The 18,963-nt window shown below is 43.5% G+C and overlaps 1 protein-coding gene across 1 annotated transcript in view; it reads left to right on the forward strand.

Annotated features, from left to right (window-relative positions):
- Nucleotides 1-18,963, forward strand: part of PATJ (PATJ crumbs cell polarity complex component) — a 216,906-nt gene that overhangs the window by 7,191 nt on the left and 190,752 nt on the right. The window contains 7 exon segments of the mRNA XM_064147032.1: nt 957-1,148; nt 2,495-2,634; nt 5,206-5,404; nt 7,113-7,241; nt 9,409-9,621; nt 14,484-14,586; nt 16,882-16,970. Coding sequence (XP_064003102.1) covers nt 957-1,148; nt 2,495-2,634; nt 5,206-5,404; nt 7,113-7,241; nt 9,409-9,621; nt 14,484-14,586; nt 16,882-16,970 — 1,065 coding nt within the window.

Below are 18,963 nucleotides of genomic sequence, written 5' to 3' on the forward strand. Positions count from 1 at the left end.
TGTGCCTGGAGGTGTTGAAGCCAAGCCTGGCTGGGGCACTTAGTGCCATGGTCTGGTTGTTTGGCCAGGGCTGGGTACTAGGTTGGGCTGGAGGAGCTTGGAGCTCTCTTCCAACCAGGTTGATTCTATGATTCTGTAGGTGCTGCATCTGCTGCTTTCTTCCAAAGCCTGGATGTGTGTCTGCAAGCTATTAAAGATGTATGAAAATGCAAATATAACTAAGACCATACTTTCTGACTGTGACATAATGGATTTTATATCCAGAATTATCCTATCTGGAAGTACATTTTTTTTTCTGATACTCTTTTCAGGTGTGTTTCTTGAGAGCAGTCTCCTTCAGGACAGGATCTTTAAGTTTACTTTGTTGCACTGGGAATAGTTCTACATTCCTTTCTTATCTGTCAGGACGAGAAATTGAACTGCAAGCTCCATCAGCGATAGCATGTTCAGTGATAGTTAGTTTGTACCCTAGACTCCCCCTGGGGAGGAGATAATGCAGACCAGGCCTTTGGCTCTCATGTGACTAAGTGACTCTTAAAAAATTTGGATTCTCATTGCCAAAGTTGTCAAGGTTTGCCTGAGAGTCGCAACAGTGCTTGAGTGCCTCTTTAATGTTTTCCCATGTGCTGCTTCTGGAATATCAGGGTGAAAAAAGGACAGTGGGCACAGGCAGGGAAAAATATGGAAGAAGTGAAGAAAATAACCAGAGTAGAAACACAGCTGAAACATTCAAAGAACTCCCCTTCTGAAAAACAACTTAAACTTGATATGGTAGCTTGGTTATAGCTTACATCTTAACATGGCCTAATTTATACAGGTGAGTATACTCGTGTGAATGGGCACATGTGAGCATATGTATGCTTGCTTGCTTGCTTTGGCAGTCTTCACACAAAATGATCTCTGTGAAAATCTTTTGGCTTTAATAGCTTTTCTGCACCTTTGTTCATTTTCAACAGCTCAATTACATGCCTCCTGACCGCTCAGTAGAGTTTGATTTTACTAAGAGAGGGCTGCTAGTGTTTGCTGACAAATCAGTTGCTGCTGGGAGTCTCTATGCACCTTGCAGTTCACCTGAACCCAAAACATCTACCTTCTCTCCAAACCTGGGAGTGAATGAATTTAACACCATCATCCAACAGATGGCAAAGGTAAGGCTCTCAAGTTTAGGGAAACAAATTGCTTTTCCTTTAATGTCAAAGTGTTTCTTGCAGGCTTTTGGAGTACATTTTCCAACATCCTCTTTTGTTGTGGATCTGAGAAAGTAGTGCTTCCTGGACTGTAAAAGAGTGGAAGTGCTGAGGATAACTTTTCCCTGTGTAAGATAGTATCAGCAGTAGGCAGTGGTTTGGTGGCTTTTGGGGGTTTTATTCTTGGCCAATTTTTTTTTTGTTTGGTCTTTCTTTCTACCAAACACAACAAAGCAGAAAAGATTCTTCAACTGCCAGAAAATGTTTGATGACAGTTCACTGAAAATGGCCATTTTCTGCAGAAGCTTGTTTTGATGGAGGGACTTGTTTTACCAAGTACATTTTAAATGGCAAGGTCCCAGCTTCGTTAGCATGTGAACAGTGACAATGATTAAAAGAACTAGCATGTGATATTTTATTGAACTCTTCATTTAGTGTGTCCTAACTTTGCCAGGCAGAAACTCATTTCATTAACATGTGATGTAGCATGTACCAGAAGCTTATGGAAGTCATATAGGTGTAGACATCAACCCACGTGGGATTGGCATTTATACCACAAATGCATTGTTCTGTGTGACTATGAACCATTAATTTAATTGGTTAGTCATGCCTTTCTATATTAAGTAACTGTTGCTAATTGACTACCTTAATGTAGCTGTAATATTTTGAGCATAATTCTTCTCATTAGTGTGTCATTAACTCATCAGATAGAAGATTTAGTGGCGAAGACTGCACATTATTTTGGCTAAGACAGCTGTGGTAGCAGCGCCTCCTCTAAGTAGTATTTCCCAGTAAACAACCCCAGAAACCCTGTGTTGGAACTGAAAAGCAGGCAGTTGCTTGAAGTGTGAAGTTGCAGGGAAGGGGAAGGAAATTAATTTCCCTGTTAAAAAAACTTCAGTCTTTTGAATGCACTCCTAAAAAGCAGCATTAAAAGCAAGGGAAGCCAAAAGACAAGCAATTTAGTTTAGCTATGTAGCATTTCCAGAAATCCCAAATATATTGCTCTAGACAGCACTGGGTTCATAGTTTTCATCCAGTTTGGAATTCATCTCATAATGTGAATGAAGTGTGAAAGCAGCTCTTAAATTCCCTGAGGTTTCAGAACCTCAGAGTGCTTGCATATCCAATACTCTGCTATATTAAAAATAATAAATGGAGGAGCTTTTATAGAAATAACATATTCAGTGTTTCACCTTTATTTAGTCTTAGGAGGAGAATAATTCTCCCAGTGTTCATAAATTTTACACTAGCTCATTCTGTTGCATTAAAAATTAGCAAATCTTTTCTTTTTTCTCTTTTATCAGGGGAGACAAATAGAATCAATAAAAATTGAAAAGCCTTCTGTGGGAGGTCTTGGATTTAGTGTGGTTGCCCTTAAAAATCCCACCTTGGGAGAAGTTGGTATCTTTGTCAAGGAAGTCCAACCAGGAAGCATTGCTGACAGGTGAGGTCTTTATGATTGTACTGGAAAATTGCAGTCAGCCAACCATGTCCTGGGCTGCAGCAAGAGCAGCGTGGACAGCAGGGCAAGGGAGGGGATTGTCTCCCTTTACACTGCTCCTGTTAGACCCCATCTGGAGTCCTGTGTACAATTCTGGAGCCTCCAGAACAAGAAGGACATGGAACTATTGGAGTGAGTCCAGAGGAGGCCACAAAGATGCTCAGGGAGCTGGAGCAGCTCTACTATGAGGACAGGCTAGAAGAGTTGGGGCTCTGCAGCCTGCAGAAGAGAAGGAGGAGACCTTATTGTGGCCTTCCAGTATCTGAAGGGAGCCTACAGGAGGGCTGCAAAGGGACTATTGACAAGGTCTTGTAATGACAGGATGAGTGGTAATGGGTTTAAACTGGCAGAGGGGAGATTCAAACTAGATGTTAGGAAAGAGTTCTTTGCAGTGAGGGTGGTGAGACACTGGCACAGGTTGCCCAGGGAGGTTGTGAAGGACAGAAATACCCAATGTGATCAAAGATTACCCAGGCAGGTTGTGAAGCACAGAATCACCCAATATGATGATCTTTGATCACATTCTGTGCTTCTGTGCTCCACAAGCTCCCTGGAGGTGTTCAAGGCCATGTTGGATGAGGCCTTGAGCAACCTGTTCTAGTGGGCTGTGTCCCTGCCTATGGCAGGGAGTTGGAACTGGCTGAGCTTTGAGGTCCTTTCCAACGTAAACAGTTCTATGATTCCACAAAGGGAAAAGTCACAACTTGCATGCTGCAAGCTGTCAGACTAACACCCCTGTCTGGGTTAGCTGGTGGGATATTTTGATAGTGGTATCTTGAGTTCTGGCTTTTCAACTAAATGGACTCTTGTTTTGAGGATCAGATTTTCAGAAGAGCTTTAAATATCCCAGCCATTCATAAATGGAATTTCCAGAAATCATGACTCACTTGAGAGACTCTTCAGCACTGATTAAAAAACAAAAGAAAACTCAGAAGAATAGAAGGGAATTAAAAATTAGCCTCTGTCTGCATTTTTATGCATTGTGTCCCTGAAAGATTTTTCCCTCTCTCTTGCTTCTTTATTTATGTGCCTATGACAATGCCCTATTTATAGTTGGTTTTACTGTTTGTTTCCTGTGTAAATTTAGATCCAGTCCTCCTGACAGATCCCTGCACAGATGTCATCATAGAATCAAGGCTTCAGGCAGTTTCTCCCTGTATTGTCTGTGGGTTTTCACCCAACAACAAAAGACAGAGCAGTCCTTTAAAAATAAAATGTGATTGTAGAAACCACAAGAGCTGGCATGAGACAAATGCAGTGCTTGGAATTATGTTTCAAGAAAATGTGTCTAGATTTCAAGTCACTGGTGTCACTTTTTAAATAACACATGTCAGGAAGTGCCAACACAGGATGACAAAAAGAGTGGGGAGAGGTTGGAATGATAATGGCTATGGGCCCACAGAGAACACACCAGAGAACACTTAAAGAAAAGCATATTAAGCTCTTTCAAAGTGGAGACAGATGGACTGATCCGGATGTCAGAGGAGGGTGAATGTCTCACTTTAGGGTTTGATGACCTGCTGCTCACTTTCTTTGAGAGAATCTGAAATATGGTTAGTGCTTGGGGAAAGTGATTTCTGGGAAACGCCTTAAACGTGGCATGGCGAAGAGCAAGTTTCAGATGCCTCAGTTAAGATGTGCAGTTCTACTGGCATGGAGTTTATACATTTCCCCAGCATGCCTCCCATTTTGCCTCTGAGACAAGATCTCCTGGAGGCTTTTTTTTTTTTTTCAGGATTCCTACAGAGCTTTGCAGGCAGTGTCTGTCTATGTAACAGTTTGGTCTCGTGCTCAGAATGAGTATCTAACAAAGGAGATGAGTGATGGCTTCTCTCTTGGCACAAACCAAAATTAATCGCTAAGGGTGAATTAGCTGTGAGCTTTAGGTTCTCTCGTGGTACAAGTTGAACTGTGCATTGCTTGGAGAAGGTTTGCTGTCTGAAGTTTGATGCTGCACATTTTGAGCCAAGTGTAAACACACAGCTCGTCCATCTTTAGATTGAAGAACACAGACCCACATTGCAGCCTTAGCTGTGGGTGTTTCGAGATCATACCACGTTGGGCTAAACATAATCAAGGTAGTTTCTAGTTCATTGTATTCCTACAAAACCCATTGTTTGGGGTTTTTTGTGCCCTGCAGTTCAGAATCATCAAGAAAAAGTGAGGGAGTTTAATTGAACTTTGAATAGAAGCAAAGGAAACAATAAAGCAGATTTCTGTACCGTGATAGAATTGGAAACAAATCTGGCCGGGCAGCTCAGTACAGTGTGGCTTGTGTGCAGTTTGCATGTGGGTGAAGAGAGCCTGATAAACAGAGTTGTTTGCAGTTCAGTACAGTGTGGCTTGTGTGCAGTTTGCATGTGGGTGAAGAGAGCCTGATAAACAGAGCTGGTTTAATATCTAAATACTTAACCTTGCATAACTCTGTGTTTTGCATGTTCATATTTCAATTACACCAGCCTGGTGTGAAGTCACTGCGCTGCATCTGAAAATTGCTTTTCATGTTTTGTTCAGGGATCAAAGGCTGAAAGAAAATGACCACATACTGGCCATTAATTGCACCCCATTGGATCAGAACATTTCCCATCAGCACGCTATTGCCCTCCTCCAGCAAGCCACAGGATCTCTACATCTGGTTGTTGCTAGGGAGCCACTTCAAGGAAACAGCAGAACTTCGTCTGTCTTATTAAGTGATATAAATCCACCTGAGACTGTGAGTTGTTGTAATACTGTCAAAAATCAGATTTTTGACCTATGCTGGGTATATATTTTTTTTTCTTCCCTGTGGCTGGAAGTGTTTGTGTTAGCAAGCTTTACATCTAGGGATTTTGTTCTTTAATCAGATTTTCCCTGTGATGACATTTCACTTAGACTGATCGTGCAATAAGTATAAGGCTTCCGTTGCAAAGCTGCATGAAGTTGTTATAAAATAGATCCTGGGTTTTTATGGGATAGCAGAAGCTTTAGTAGATCAACATATTCTTAGCAGCAGGATCTGTTCACCCAACCCCAGCCTATGCTGAAAGCATTTTATGAGTATACTCAGCTGAAACCTCCTTGTGCTCAGCAATTAAAGGTGCTCTGATTACATCTTAGAAGAGTGTAAACATAACCTAGCGTGAGCACTGCTTGAAATAGCCCAACCAATTTAAACTTCAACTGCTCAAAGCAAAAAAAAAAGCTTTGTCTTAAAAACAAACACAAAGTGTCTGTCAGAGAGCCTCTCAATCCCTGTTTGTTTATCAGGGGATTCCCCCCCCCCCCACCTTCCCCTGCAAATTTCATTGATTGAGGAAACCTTTTGTTTTCTTGAACAAGGAGAGATTGTCTCTGGGACATGTAATAAGCTGGGACCAAACTTCCATCTGTGTTCAAAGCATATGGTCCAGGTGGCCTCACTGAATTTGGTCAAACTGCACACCTAAATCCAGGCTTTCCAATCATGGAATCTTAATTTATTATGTTAGCAGGTTTTGATGAAAACCTGGTAAAGAGCAGCACTTGTCCTTATTGTCAGTAATTATTTCTCTCATGATTATTACAGAGGTAGTGAAATCTGAAGGTTTTAGTGGCTAATCAATATTGTTTATTGCACTGAAAACTTGAAAGAATTAAACTTTAACTGCTTTTTCATTGAAAGATCTGCACTGAACAGACTAACAAAATAAAATACAAATATATATCTCTACAGGGGATCTTTAAACTTCTTTTTATGATATTTAACTGGCTTTGGCAAAGACTTTCAGTATGCTAATAAATCCTTTATTCACAGAAGGCTTAAATCTGCCTACTTTGCTCCATTTTGGTTTCGATGAGATATTAATCTGACAGAAACATTGGCTGGGTTTGAGTTGCTTAACAGCTTTGTTATTTTCAGATTGTCTTGTAGAACATAAGGTCACGGTACAGCATAGCTTAGAAACATGCTTCCATTTCAGTGTGGCAGAATATTGTGCCACATTATTAATTCAGTGAGTACTGCTGGTGTTTAGAGTATACAACTGAAATAGCAGAAGTAAGGATTTGGGCGACGTGAAGTGAAAACGAGGCCGGCGCAGGCTCCTTGCCTCTGGTTTTCTCTGTTGTTTGCAGTAGTCTTGCTTCATGAAAAAACAAAAGGATAGTTTTCATTTTGGCAAGAAAATCTTTGAAGTTGCTTTTTCTTAGGCATTCTTTTTCCTAGTATCCTGTTAACCTGAAAGCAAAGGACAAAATATGTGTTTAAAAACCCAGACGATTAATCCTGCTGCCTGTTTGTAAGGAAATGAAGCCGACTGAACCGCATCCAGCAGATCTCCACTATGTGGGGCAGAGAGAGAGAAAATTGCTCTGATTAATTCTGCTCATTCATGGGACACGTGAAAGTGAGGAACATTCAAAGATTGACTGAAATGAAAATCTCCTGTTTTTATTAATTGCAGATTCACTGGGGCCACATTGAAGACGTTGAGCTGATTAACGATGGTTCGGGATTAGGCTTTGGAATCGTAGGAGGAAAGTCGAGTGGAGTAGTTGTAAGAACAATTGTTCCTGGGGGATTAGCAGATCGGGTAATTTGTTATATTATGTCACTTCTTGTTTGATTGTAATGTATAATTAACTGGTTTGGATAAAAATAAAGTCTTAAAATAAACTAATATACTGAAACAAAAGGAAGCTGATAGCATCAGAGTCTGAATGCCAGCCCATACTTGATAAACATACATCATGATGGTATGATTGAGGAGAAAGTCAGCACCTGATAGGAATTAACTTGTTTCTCAGACACTCTTTGGCATCTTGTACATTGCTACATAGGCAGAAATTCTGAAACAGGCCTGTAACCTTTTCATGCTCTTCAATACTTTTGATCTGTTCAGCCTTGAGGGGGCACACAAATACTCTTAATGGATTTGCATATCCTCTGTAGAATTTGGCAACATCTATAGGGACAAGCTCTCCAAATGATTGGTCAGGCAAGGGAATCTTCCCTGTTGCAGTAATTGCATTGCAAAATTTAGTTTCTAGATTAAAGATGTCCTCTTTTGAGTGGGTTTTGATCCCTGCTTTGTGGTCTAACCAGTTCAAGGAGATCATTTGGATTGATGCAAACCCCTTTGAATTTACCAGTATCTTGCAAAATGGCACAGGTAAAGTTTGAAACCTTTGGTTGCTAATCTTTAAACACACAGTGCTAAGTGCTGCTACATTTGAGGAGCAGAACACATGCAATAGCAAAACAGATTTGGATTTTTAACTTGGGTTTGGTCATGATGAGTTACAATATTTGAGGTCTGGAACCCATGTGGGCAGGCTCTAGTAACAAAGAAGAGAGAGAGGGGCTAAGGTGATTGCTGTAGCATAGGCTGGAAATGAGAACTGGGGATTCAGAGACACTGGAAAATGCTGGCTTTTGCTTGACTGCCTCCCTCTGAACCTGTCATGTAGAAATGAGTATTTTTTAATTATTGTGTAACACCTGTTTTGCTGTAAGGAATGAAGTGTTTTGGCTACAAATGAAGCATGTAAGTTAAGAACTCACCACATCACTCTCAGCTGAATGAGACATCGTTAAGAACATGTGAAATAATGAGCACATGTATATGCTAAAATTGGATGAGTTTGTAAATGACTTTGGGTTAGTTCTGGGAATAACTCTGCTATGATTGCTGTATAAATCAATGCACCTAAGGTGGTGGAGCTGTGTGGATTGATACCAGCTGAGGATTTGGTCCTATGAATGCTTACTTATAATAGAAATGATGATGTAGGTCGTGAATCATAATTATCATCTAAAAAATAGTTTATAGGGAGTCTCATTACCTTCAGTGGATTTGCTCACTTGAGTTGGAGCTAGTCAGATGAGAGAAGAGTTGACAGACTAATATAGAAGCATTAGGAAGAGCTCTAAAAAGCCACAGAACCTTCAGTGGTGGGTCGAGCATTGGACTTGGATGATCTTTGAGGTCTCTTCCAACTGGATGTGTTCTGTGGTTCTGTAATCCCAGCATGGCAGAGGTTGGAAGGGACCTCTGAAGATAATCTGGTTCGACTCTCTTGCTAAAGCAGGGTCGTCCACAGCAGCTTGCCTGGGATCACAATGCCCAGGCAGGTTCAGAATCTCTTCAGAGAAGGAGACTCCACAGTCTTTCTGAACAGCCTGGGCCAGGGCTCTGGCACCCTCAAAGGAAAGAAAGTTTTCCTTATGACCAAAGGAAAGCTTTTTGAAGTCCTATATCAAAATGCTATGTTTTTTATTCTGACTCTCCCCCAGTGAGGAGTGTTCTGTGAAACAGTAATACTTTAACCCGTGGGAGCATAAAACATCGCTGCTATTGTCTTCTAAATGAGGGAAATAGCCACTTTCTTAGGGGTGATTTTGTTCAACTGGTGTAGCATAGTGGTGCTTGAAAAGGTTGATTTACCACTGTTAAGTGCTGTGGAAAAAGAGTATGTGGTTGTGCAAGCACTTCCTGGAATTACAGAATCATAGAATGATTTAGGTTGGAAGGGATCTCGAGGCTCATCCAGTTCCAACTCCCTGCCATAAGCAGGGACACCTCCCTCTAGAACAGGTTGTTTAATATGTTGCCATCGTGGTCGCTTCTGTGGTTTTTTTCTTGCACTGGCTGCCATGGCCATGAAGTTGCCTGTCAACAGTTTCAATTTGGTGGTGCAAAAGATATTGTCTGTGTAGACTGGAAACATTTTGATTTTATTTTCTCTCTCTCTTTGAAGGATGGGAGGCTTCAGACAGGAGATCACATCCTGCAGATCGGAGACACCAACGTGCAGGGAATGAGCAGTGAACAAGTTGCCCAAGTGCTGCGGAACTGTGGCAATTCTGTTAGGATGATTGTTGCAAGAGACCCGAAGTGTGAAGTTATGGAGACTCCACCAACTCCTGTGAGCTGGCCAGTCAGTGCATTACCTTCCTTTCAAAACAGAAATGTAAGTATCTGCTGTCTCTTTATGACATTTTCAGTATGTTTGTGACTTGTGATTTGGTTTAGTCGAGGACTTGTCAGTGTGAAACCAATTATTTGACTCGATGATCTTGAAGGTCATAGAATCAACCAGGTTGGAAGAGACCTCCAAGATCATCCAGTCCAACCTATCCCCCAGCCCTATCCAGTCAACTAGACCATGGCACTAAGTGCCTCATCCAGTCTTTTCATGAAGACCTCCAGGGACGGTGCCTCCACCACCTCTCTGGGCAGCCCATTCCAATGGGAAATCACTCTCTCTGTGAAGAACTTCCTCCAAATCTAAGAAATTCTGTGATCAGAAAAGGGGAGACCAGGGTGTTGTTGAGACCTAGTTCTCTTTTGAGTTGCCAGAGATTGCATGTGTGCATTTAAGTGGTCATTATTACAGCCCTTCCTTCTGTAATTTGCCCTTTTTTTCCCCCCTGTATGTTCTTAATACCAATGATCTTGGGATTGGAAGGGCCACCTTTGCAGACTTTACTTCAGTGTGGGTAATTTAATTACCAACTCCATCCCAGTTATCAATAAAGGGTGCTTTCAGTTCTCCTTAGCTTGTTACATTTTTACTAATCAATCATTTGTGAGTGGATTTCAGAGTTGCCTGTGGATTCCCCTAGTCTGAAATCCAGAGCGCCGTGGCCACACCAGAATTATTCAGCACAGTCATCTTTTTTTTCCTGAAACAGAAGTGTAATGTTTGCATAGTCTACACTACTGTCTGTGATAGGAAATATAGCTAAAAATTTTGAAACTTGTTTTAGCAAATCTTATCATGGTCATATCAAAGTCTCTTGTTTTTGAAGTCATTCTCTTCAGTTTTGAGTAATTAAAATCAACAAATGCTACACTAAGTGTACAGTAGGTCTCGAAACATAAACAAAGCTGTGCTTGTGTACCATCTGCTGCTACTGTGCTGCTTAGATTTAGGTGTAGAATCTGAGTAGCCTTTTCTTTCTTGTCTGGTTGCTTGAATGTGAGTGCAGACAGTTATCTTATTAATTTTTGTTATGAAGCAGCATTTTTAAAGGTCAGACTAGCAGTCATAGAGCTCCAAACTCACCTTCTTGCTTGCTGGCCCTAGTCATTGCAAAGGCAGCAGCTTCACATCTTCCATCTCTCAGGAACATGACTGTGATTGCAGCTGTCAGTATTATGGGCCCTTCTCTCAGTAGGGGGATTGGTGTAATAGAAAACAAGAGTGGCAAAGGGATGAGAGAGAGCAAGTTGTACCTAAGGTTAGACTCCTAAAAGTGGTCTTATCTACTCAGGGGAAAAAAAGGCTTTCCTGGAGACTCATCGTGATTATGAGTACTGTGTGGCCAGTAGGACAAGGGAGGAGGCTATTCTTTCCCTGCACTCAACACTGCTCAGGCCACACCTTGAATACTGTGTCCAGTTCTGGGCTCCTCAGTTCAAGAGAGATGTTGAGGTGCTGGAAGGTGTCCAGCAGAGGGCGACAAAGGTGGTGAGGGGCCTGGAGCACAGCCCTGTGAGGAGAGGCTGAGGGAGCTGGGGATGTGCAGCCTGCAGGAGAGGAGGCTCAGGGCAGAGCTCACTGCTGTCTGCAGCTCTCTGAAGGGAGGCTGTAGCCAGGTGGGGTTGGTCTCTTCTGCCAGGCAAGCAGCAGAACAAGGGGACAGCGTCTCAAGTTGTGTCAGGGGAGGTCTAGGCTGGCTGTTAGGAGGAAGTTGTTGTCAGAGAGAGTGATTGGCATTGGAATGGGCTGCGCAGGGAGGTGGTGGAGTCACTGTCCCTGGAGGTGTTGAAGCAAAGCCTGTCTGGGGCACTTAGTGCCATGGTCTGGTTGCTTGGCCAGGGCTGGGTGCTAGGTTGGACTGGCTGAGCTTGGAGGTCTCTTCCAACCTGGTTGATTCTATGATTCTATGGTACTTTGTTTCTGGATGTCCTATATTTTCCAAGGCCCTGTATGGTTTATTTCCTCTACACAGATTCCTTCCCTTGCTTCTAAAGGCAGGCCTGTTTGTCACTAATCAACACCAGACACTGTAGAAGTCGCAGCCTTTGTAAAATGTTATTCCTTGTGGATGTCTTTTCAGTGTCCTCGTTATCCCTGCTATGTAGTTTAGAGGGGAAAAAAATCAGGTTTCAATTTCATCTACTTTCTGAATGTCAGCTATTGTTTTCTGAGCTAAATGATGCCATAGTGTTTAAATTTGAGGATGCTCCTCTTGCTGATGTTGAGACATTTGCTGAAGTCAAGAACAGTGGCAAATCTGAATGTGTCTGTTCATGATGATTTTAATGCTCCACCTTTCAGTTCATGTCTGATTTACAACAGAACTTCTTCCTATAATTGAATTTCTCTCTGTTTCCTGAGTGCTTTCACCAGCTGTGAACTTAGGAATAGGAAACATTTTCCTTGTCTGTTTTGCAAACCAGCAGAAAGGCGTTTTTGGTAGATGGGTTTAGTTTCATTTGTTGTTTATTTGGGTCTTTTTTTTGTTGGGAGGTTTGGGCTTTTTTTTTTGAGGGGTGTGTTTGGGGTTTTTTTTTTTGGTCTTGGTCTGTGCCTTTTCAGTTTAATATTAGTATTTTATTTCCTTTACATTTGCTGTAGTAGAGAATATCTAAAAGTGGCTTTGTCTGTGTATGGGCACAAAATCCCAGTCATACCTGCTGTGCAATAGAGTGGCAGCAATCTTAGCAGCCCACTGGTGCTGACTGTATTGGCACTCTCTACTTCTGAGGTTTTTCAAACTCCATTTGTACTGTTTTGTATTCTACCAGAAACATTACTTAGAGAAAATATGTGTAGTGCCAGAGCCCTGCCTATGAAGGGGTTTTGATTGTTAGAACAGTAGGACTCTCAAGGCCATAGCTCCATTTCAGATGTTGCTATAGGCTTGTTTACTAGTTTAGTTCCCTCTACTAAAGGTAAGTGACAGAGCATCAAAACTTATCTTCATCTCCATCAGTGTCTTGTGGTGCAAGAGAGTTGGAAGCATTTAATGAGCTTAATGAGTTGGCTGGTGGAGGGAGGTGTGTGTGAGATAAGGTGGGAGATAGCTGCCCATCGATTTCTCTTTCAGTGAAAAGTGAAGTGGGTACAGCTGTTAACTTTGCTCTGGCTTTTAATACAGGTCCTTCCAAAGATGGTACTTGGCAAGCATTTGATTAAACTTCTCTTTTTATCACACTCATACGAAATGTTTTCTGGTTTCCTGGCCCATTTTTTGCTGTTGGCAGTGACACCATCCCTCTTGATTTCATCACTTTAACAGATCTTGCTCTGATCATAGAGTCATAGAACTGTTTCACTTTGAGAAGACAGTTGAGCCCCACTGTCAAACTGAGACTTACCATGGCCATTAAACCATGTCCCCAGGTGCCATGTCCACACACTTCATGAACACCTCCAGGGATGGTGACTCCACCACCTCCCTGGGCAGCCTCTTCCAGTGCCTGATAGCTCTTGCAGGAAGGAATGTTTCAGTAATATCCAGCCCAAACCTTCCCTGGCACAATTTCATTCAGTTTCCTCTCATTATATCACCTGATACTAGGGAGAACAGACCTTCTTTTTGATCTCTTGGGCTGTATCTGATTACTAAAACTAAACAACTTGATGTACTTTAATCTTTTGCAATCTCAGACTTATGTGCTTGGTTGTTTTTTCTCTGTGGTATCACCAATGGCTTTAGTGCATTCTGCCTAATCTCTGTCTTGTGATTTTGACTTGCCAGAGTAGAGTTGCACAGATGTAGTGAAGCCAACTTTCTGGGGACCTTTTTTCCCTGTATTTCCCCAGCTGAAGGTCAGATTGTTTTACAGTAATTGTAACAGACAAAGGCTTTGGAGAACCTTCTCTTTCCAAATGCTGTTTGTTAGGAGAAGCTCAGCGTGAGCTGGCAGTGTGAGTGTGGCCCAGACAGCAATCGTGTGATGGGCTGCAGTAAGAGCAGCTTGGGCAGCAGGGCAAGGGAGGGGACTCTGCCCCTTGGCTCTGCTCTCCTGAGACCCCACCTGCAGTCCTGTGTGCAGTTCTGGAGCCCCAACCCAAGAAGGACATGGAACTGCTAGAGAGAGTCCAGAGGAGGGCCACGAGGACGCTCAGAGGGCTGCAGCAACTCTGCTAAGAAGACAGGCTACAGGAGTTGGGGTTGTTCAGTCTGGAGAAGAGAAGGCTGTGAGGATACCTTAGAGTGGCTTTCCAGTATCTGAAGGGGACTACAGGAAGGCTGGGGAGGGACTATTGACAAGGCCTTGTAATGACAGGACGAGGGATAATGGGTTTAAACTGGCAGAGGGGAGATTGCAACTAGATGTTAGGAAAGGGTTCTTTGCAGTGAGGGTGGTGAGACAGTCTGGAGAAGAGGAGGCTCCCAGGTGACCTTCTTGTGGCCTTCCAGTATCTGAAGGGGGCCTACAAAAAAGCTGGTGAGGGACTTTTTAGGCTCTCAGGGAGTGACAGGACATGGGGGAATGGAGCAACGCTGGAGGTGGGGAGATTCAGAGTGGAGGTGAGGAGGAAATTGTTGTGCATGCAAGTGGTGAGAGCCTGGAGCAGGTTGCCCAGGGAGGTGGTTGTGGCCCCATGACTGGAGGTGTTTCAGGCCAGGCTGGCTGAGGCTGTGGGCAGCCTGCTCTAGGGTAGGGTGTCCCTGGGCATGGCAGGGGGGTTGGAACTAGATGATCCTTGTGGTTCCTTCCAACCCTGACTGATTCCACATTTCTAAAACAGGAAAATCAAAATCCCTGCTCACTTTTGAAGATTTTAATTAGCCTTTAATATTGTACCAGAGCTCACAGGATGTTAGAATTTGGAGATGAGTTGTTTTGTGCTGTCTTGTGCTTTATTTCTAGGATGACACCAACCTTTTTGAGACTTATGACGTGGAACTTATAAAAAAGAATGGGCAGAGCCTGGGGATAACAATTGTTGGATATGCTGGCACAAGTGACATGGGTGAGTTCTGCAGGATTTGGTGTGTAGGGACAGTGGGGCTGTTGAGTCTGGACAAGAGAAGACTGAGAGAGTATCTTACCAATGTCTATAAATATCTGAGGGTTAGGTGTCAAGATGAAGGTGCCAGGCCCTTTTTGGTGGTGCCCAGCAATAGGACAAGTAACAATGGGTACAAGCTGGAACACAGAAGGTTCCACCTCAACACGAGGCGACACTTCTTTATGGTGAGGGTGAGACACCACTGGAACAAGCTGCCCAGAGAGCTTCTGGGGTCTCTTCTGGAGACTTTCAAAATCTGCCTGGATCTGCTCATGTGTGACCTGCCCTATGTGATGCTGCTCTGACAGGGGAAGTTGGACTTGGTGATCTCTGGAGGTTCCTTCCAACCCCTAAGATTCTGTGATTCTCTGAAGCAGTGTAACCATCAAAATCTCTGAAGAAGGTATTTGGAGAACTTGCTGCGAAGTGAAGTTCAGCCACAAACATTGTTCAAGAGTTTTATTTAGCTTCTGGTTTGTGAATTTTACCTGCTTACATTGGTACTGTGAAAGAGAAGCAGTTCAGACAGTTCCTGCATATAGAATCATAGAATCAGTCATAGAATCAACCAGGTTGGAAGACACCTCCGAGATCATCCAGTCCAACCTAGCACCCAGCCCTATCATTAACCAGGTTGGAAGAGACCTCCAAACTCATCCAGTCCAACCTATCACCCAGCCCTATCATTAACTAGGTTGGAAGAGACCTCCAAACTCATCCAGTCCAACCTATCGCCCAGCCCTATCATTAACCAGGTTGGAAGAGACCTCCAAGCTCAGCCAGTCCAACCTAGCACCCAGCCCTAGCCAATCATCTAGACCATGGCACTAAGTGCCTCATCCAGGCTTTCCTTGAACACCTCCAGGGATGACTACTCCACCACCTCCCTGGGCAGCCCATTCCAGTGCCAATCACTCTCTGTGTCTCTCATCAGACTCTTCTGTCCCCACATTTTGCCTCTCTGGCATATGGCAGAGTTCAGCATGTTTTAAGAAGAATATAAAAATCACAGTATGGGATGTCCCCAGAGATTGCTTTGCCTGTTAAATGATACCTTCAGTGTGTACAAAACAGCTCAACAAGCAGCTTTACTGTGCTTGATGTCTATGCCACCCTCATAAGATGAAGTCTGTGAGTGAGCACACAGGTTAGAGTACCTGTGCTAGGATATGGGAATGTGGAATCTGTTGTGTGTTTTTCCTGAATCCTCTTTAAATTAATGCTGCTTACTCACATTTCAAATATTGGTTCCACAAACAGTGGCATCTTTAAAATGGACTCAGTTGACTATGCAGTTTTACACAAAAGAGGAGTGCTTTTTACCCCTCCCCTTCCTCATGGGACAGAAGAAGGTGATGTGGGAAGGTGAGGGGGATGAAGTTGCTCTCTAACCCTCTTCATTCCTCCTGTCCTGGTAATCAGGAATCCAGGCCAGTGCCATGAACTCTGGGAGAATGTTGGAGAGGAGCATGTGTCACACCATGGGGAAAGGTAGAATTTTTTTCCTGAGCATGGCCCAGCTGTGTTGGTTAGGTGTCTGGGGAAGGCTTAGGGAAGGAAGGATGGAGTCAAGATTCCCTCGAGTTAGAGAGCAGCATCTCATCTCTTGCAGGAGTTTGTGGAAGGGAAGGGTTACTCTTGGCTCACAACTGGATTTTTTTAACTGCTTCTGTTGCCTTTTTATTTCCTTGTTCCTGCTAGAAATTGGAATTAATAACCAAACATCAAGCATGGCAAAGGACAGCTTTTCTGATTTCCACGTTTCTCTTCTTAAAAAAAACATCTTCTTAAAGAGAAAAAAAATCCTTTTTGGTTAAGATTTACAGTACTGCATTCTTTAGCTGTAAGGTGATTGAAGTCCTGATCAAAGTACTTAAGCACATACTTTACTTTTAGCTTAGGTAGTCCTACTGAAATCAAATGCAGCATGGCTTTAAGTGATTGTGGTTTAAAGCCTGGGTAAGCACAAGGAGCATTGAGGAGGTGGCCTTTTGTGAGCCATTTCCAGGGGAACATATTGAGGTCGGTGTGGAGGTGGCGGTGGTGGTGCTGGGTTACTTCCACTGGAGATCCTCCGTGTCAAGCTGTGTGAGTGGTGACTTGAAATATTGTTGGTTTACAGAATCACAGCTTTGGCCAGAAGTAGTGTGTGGAAAAAAACTCCAACAACCTGTAATTAGAACTCTTACTAGGAAAAGAAACAAATGAGGTTAATGCAGTGACTTCTTTCTCTTCCTTCCCTCCCCCTGCCAACAGAACCTTCAGGGATCTTCGTGAAAAATATAATACCTGGAAGTGCTGCAGACTACAATGGCCAAATCCATGTTTATGACAAAATTGTTGCTGTAAGTAAAATAGTCTGCTTATATATATTGTTGTAGAAGAAAGATTTTGTTACACACCTCAGTTGAGAGAACAGCAGAGTGAAAACTTTCTAAAACTAATGAAACCTCTTCTTTGCAGAGGAAATGATTTGGTGGTTCCTATTTGTTTAGGTAGGTTCGTAACAGGAATGAGCTTTGGCTTGCTGTGGTTAAAAATATGATTTTTATATTCAAAGAAGCAGTAAATAGAAGTCAGCTATGAAAGAGGGGGAAGCATTTGGATTGTTCCAGAGTGGAGAACCTTGACTTTTGGTCTAAAGTAAAGATGAGCAGTATCAGCTTCTGTTTGAACTGAATGGGATTTAAGCAGCTCTCTTATGAGGACAGGCTACAAGAATTGGGGCTTTTCAGCCTGGAGAAGAGAAGGCTTTGAGGAGACCTTGGAGTGGCCTTCCAGTATCTGAATGGGGCCTACAGGAAGGGCTATTGACAAAGTCTTGTACTGACAGGATGAAGGATGATGGGTTTGAAGTGGCAGAGGGGAGATTGCAACTAGATGTTAGGGAAGGGTTCTTTGCAGTGAGGGTGGTGAGACACTGGCACAGGTTGCCCAGGGAGATTGTGCAGCACAGAAGCACCGAATGTGATCAAAGATCACATTCGGTGCTTCTGTGCTCCACAACCTCCCTGGAGGTGTTCAAGGCCAGGTTGGATGATGCCTTGAGCAACCTGTTTTATTGGGCAGTGTCCCTGCCTATGGCAGGGGGTTGGAACTAGATGATCCTTGAGGTCTTTTCCAACCTAAACACCATTCTGTGATTCTATTTTGCAAGATGTGGCATGGTGTTTATGCTCCTTACTGCCTGCCTAGCACAGTGTGGATACAACCACAATGTTAATAGACACAATAGAGATTGAAAAACCCTGGAAGCTTTATGTGTAGAAAATTAAATCCCATTGCATAACAGTGATTGAGTAGTGGCCAATTTTGCATTCAAGCAGGAATGAATTATGCAGTCTTTTTGTTTTAAGAGATAATATTTATAGAGATGTGATTTGAAATTGCTTCTCAAATGTGTGCTGTGCCGGACCTTCCAGAGTCAGCTTCTCCTTTTGTGAGGGCCAAAATTCATACAACCCTGTGCTTTCTCCTGGAAAGCTGCACATAAAGCCCTTCTTGATGCATGATCTAGCAGTGAGATGAACAGAGTATTTTGGGTTCAATTAGAGCTGATGAGAATTAATTTAAGGATTGGGCAATCCCAAGCACAAATCCAGGCAGAGCAGTGACTGGCTGAGGAGAGGGACTTGCGGTTGCTGGTGGACAAGAAGCTCAACAGGAGCCAAGTGTGCACTTGCAGCCCAGAAAGCCAACCAGAGCCTGGGCTGCATCAGGAGAAGTGTGGCCAGCAGGTGGAGGGAGGTGATTCTCCCCCTCTACTCCTCTCTGCTGAGCCCCTACCTGGTGTACTGCATCCAGTTCTGGAGCCCCTATGACAAGAGGGATGTGGAGATGCTGGAATGTGTCCAGAGAAGGGCCACGAGGATGCTCAAGAGGGCTGCAGCAGCTCTGCTGTGAGCACAGACTGAAAGAGTTGGGGCTGTGCAGTCTGCAGAAGAGGAGGCTCCCAGGTAACCACCTTGTGGCCTTCCAGTATCTGAAGGGGGCTACAAAAAAGCTGGGAGGGACTTTTTAGGCTCTCAGGGAGTGACAGGACTGGGGGGAATGGAGAAAAGCTGGAGGTGGGGAAAGTCGGAGTGGAGGAGAGGAGGAAGTTGTTGTGCCTGAGAGTGGTGAGAGGCTGGAATGGGTTGCTCAGGGAGGTGGTTGAGGCCCCATGACTGGAGGTGTTTGAGGCCAGGCTGGCTGAGGCTGTGGCCAGCCTGCTCTAGGGTAGGGTGTCCCTGGGCATGGCAGGGGGGTTGGAACTAGATGATCCTTGTGGTCCCTTCCAACTCAGACTGATTCTATGGTTATATATATGTGTGTGTGTGTATGGACTTGTGTGAGGCA

The sequence above is a fragment of the Pogoniulus pusillus genome, chromosome 8, assembly GCF_015220805.1.
Source record: "Pogoniulus pusillus isolate bPogPus1 chromosome 8, bPogPus1.pri, whole genome shotgun sequence".
Lineage (NCBI taxonomy): Eukaryota > Metazoa > Chordata > Aves > Piciformes > Lybiidae > Pogoniulus > Pogoniulus pusillus.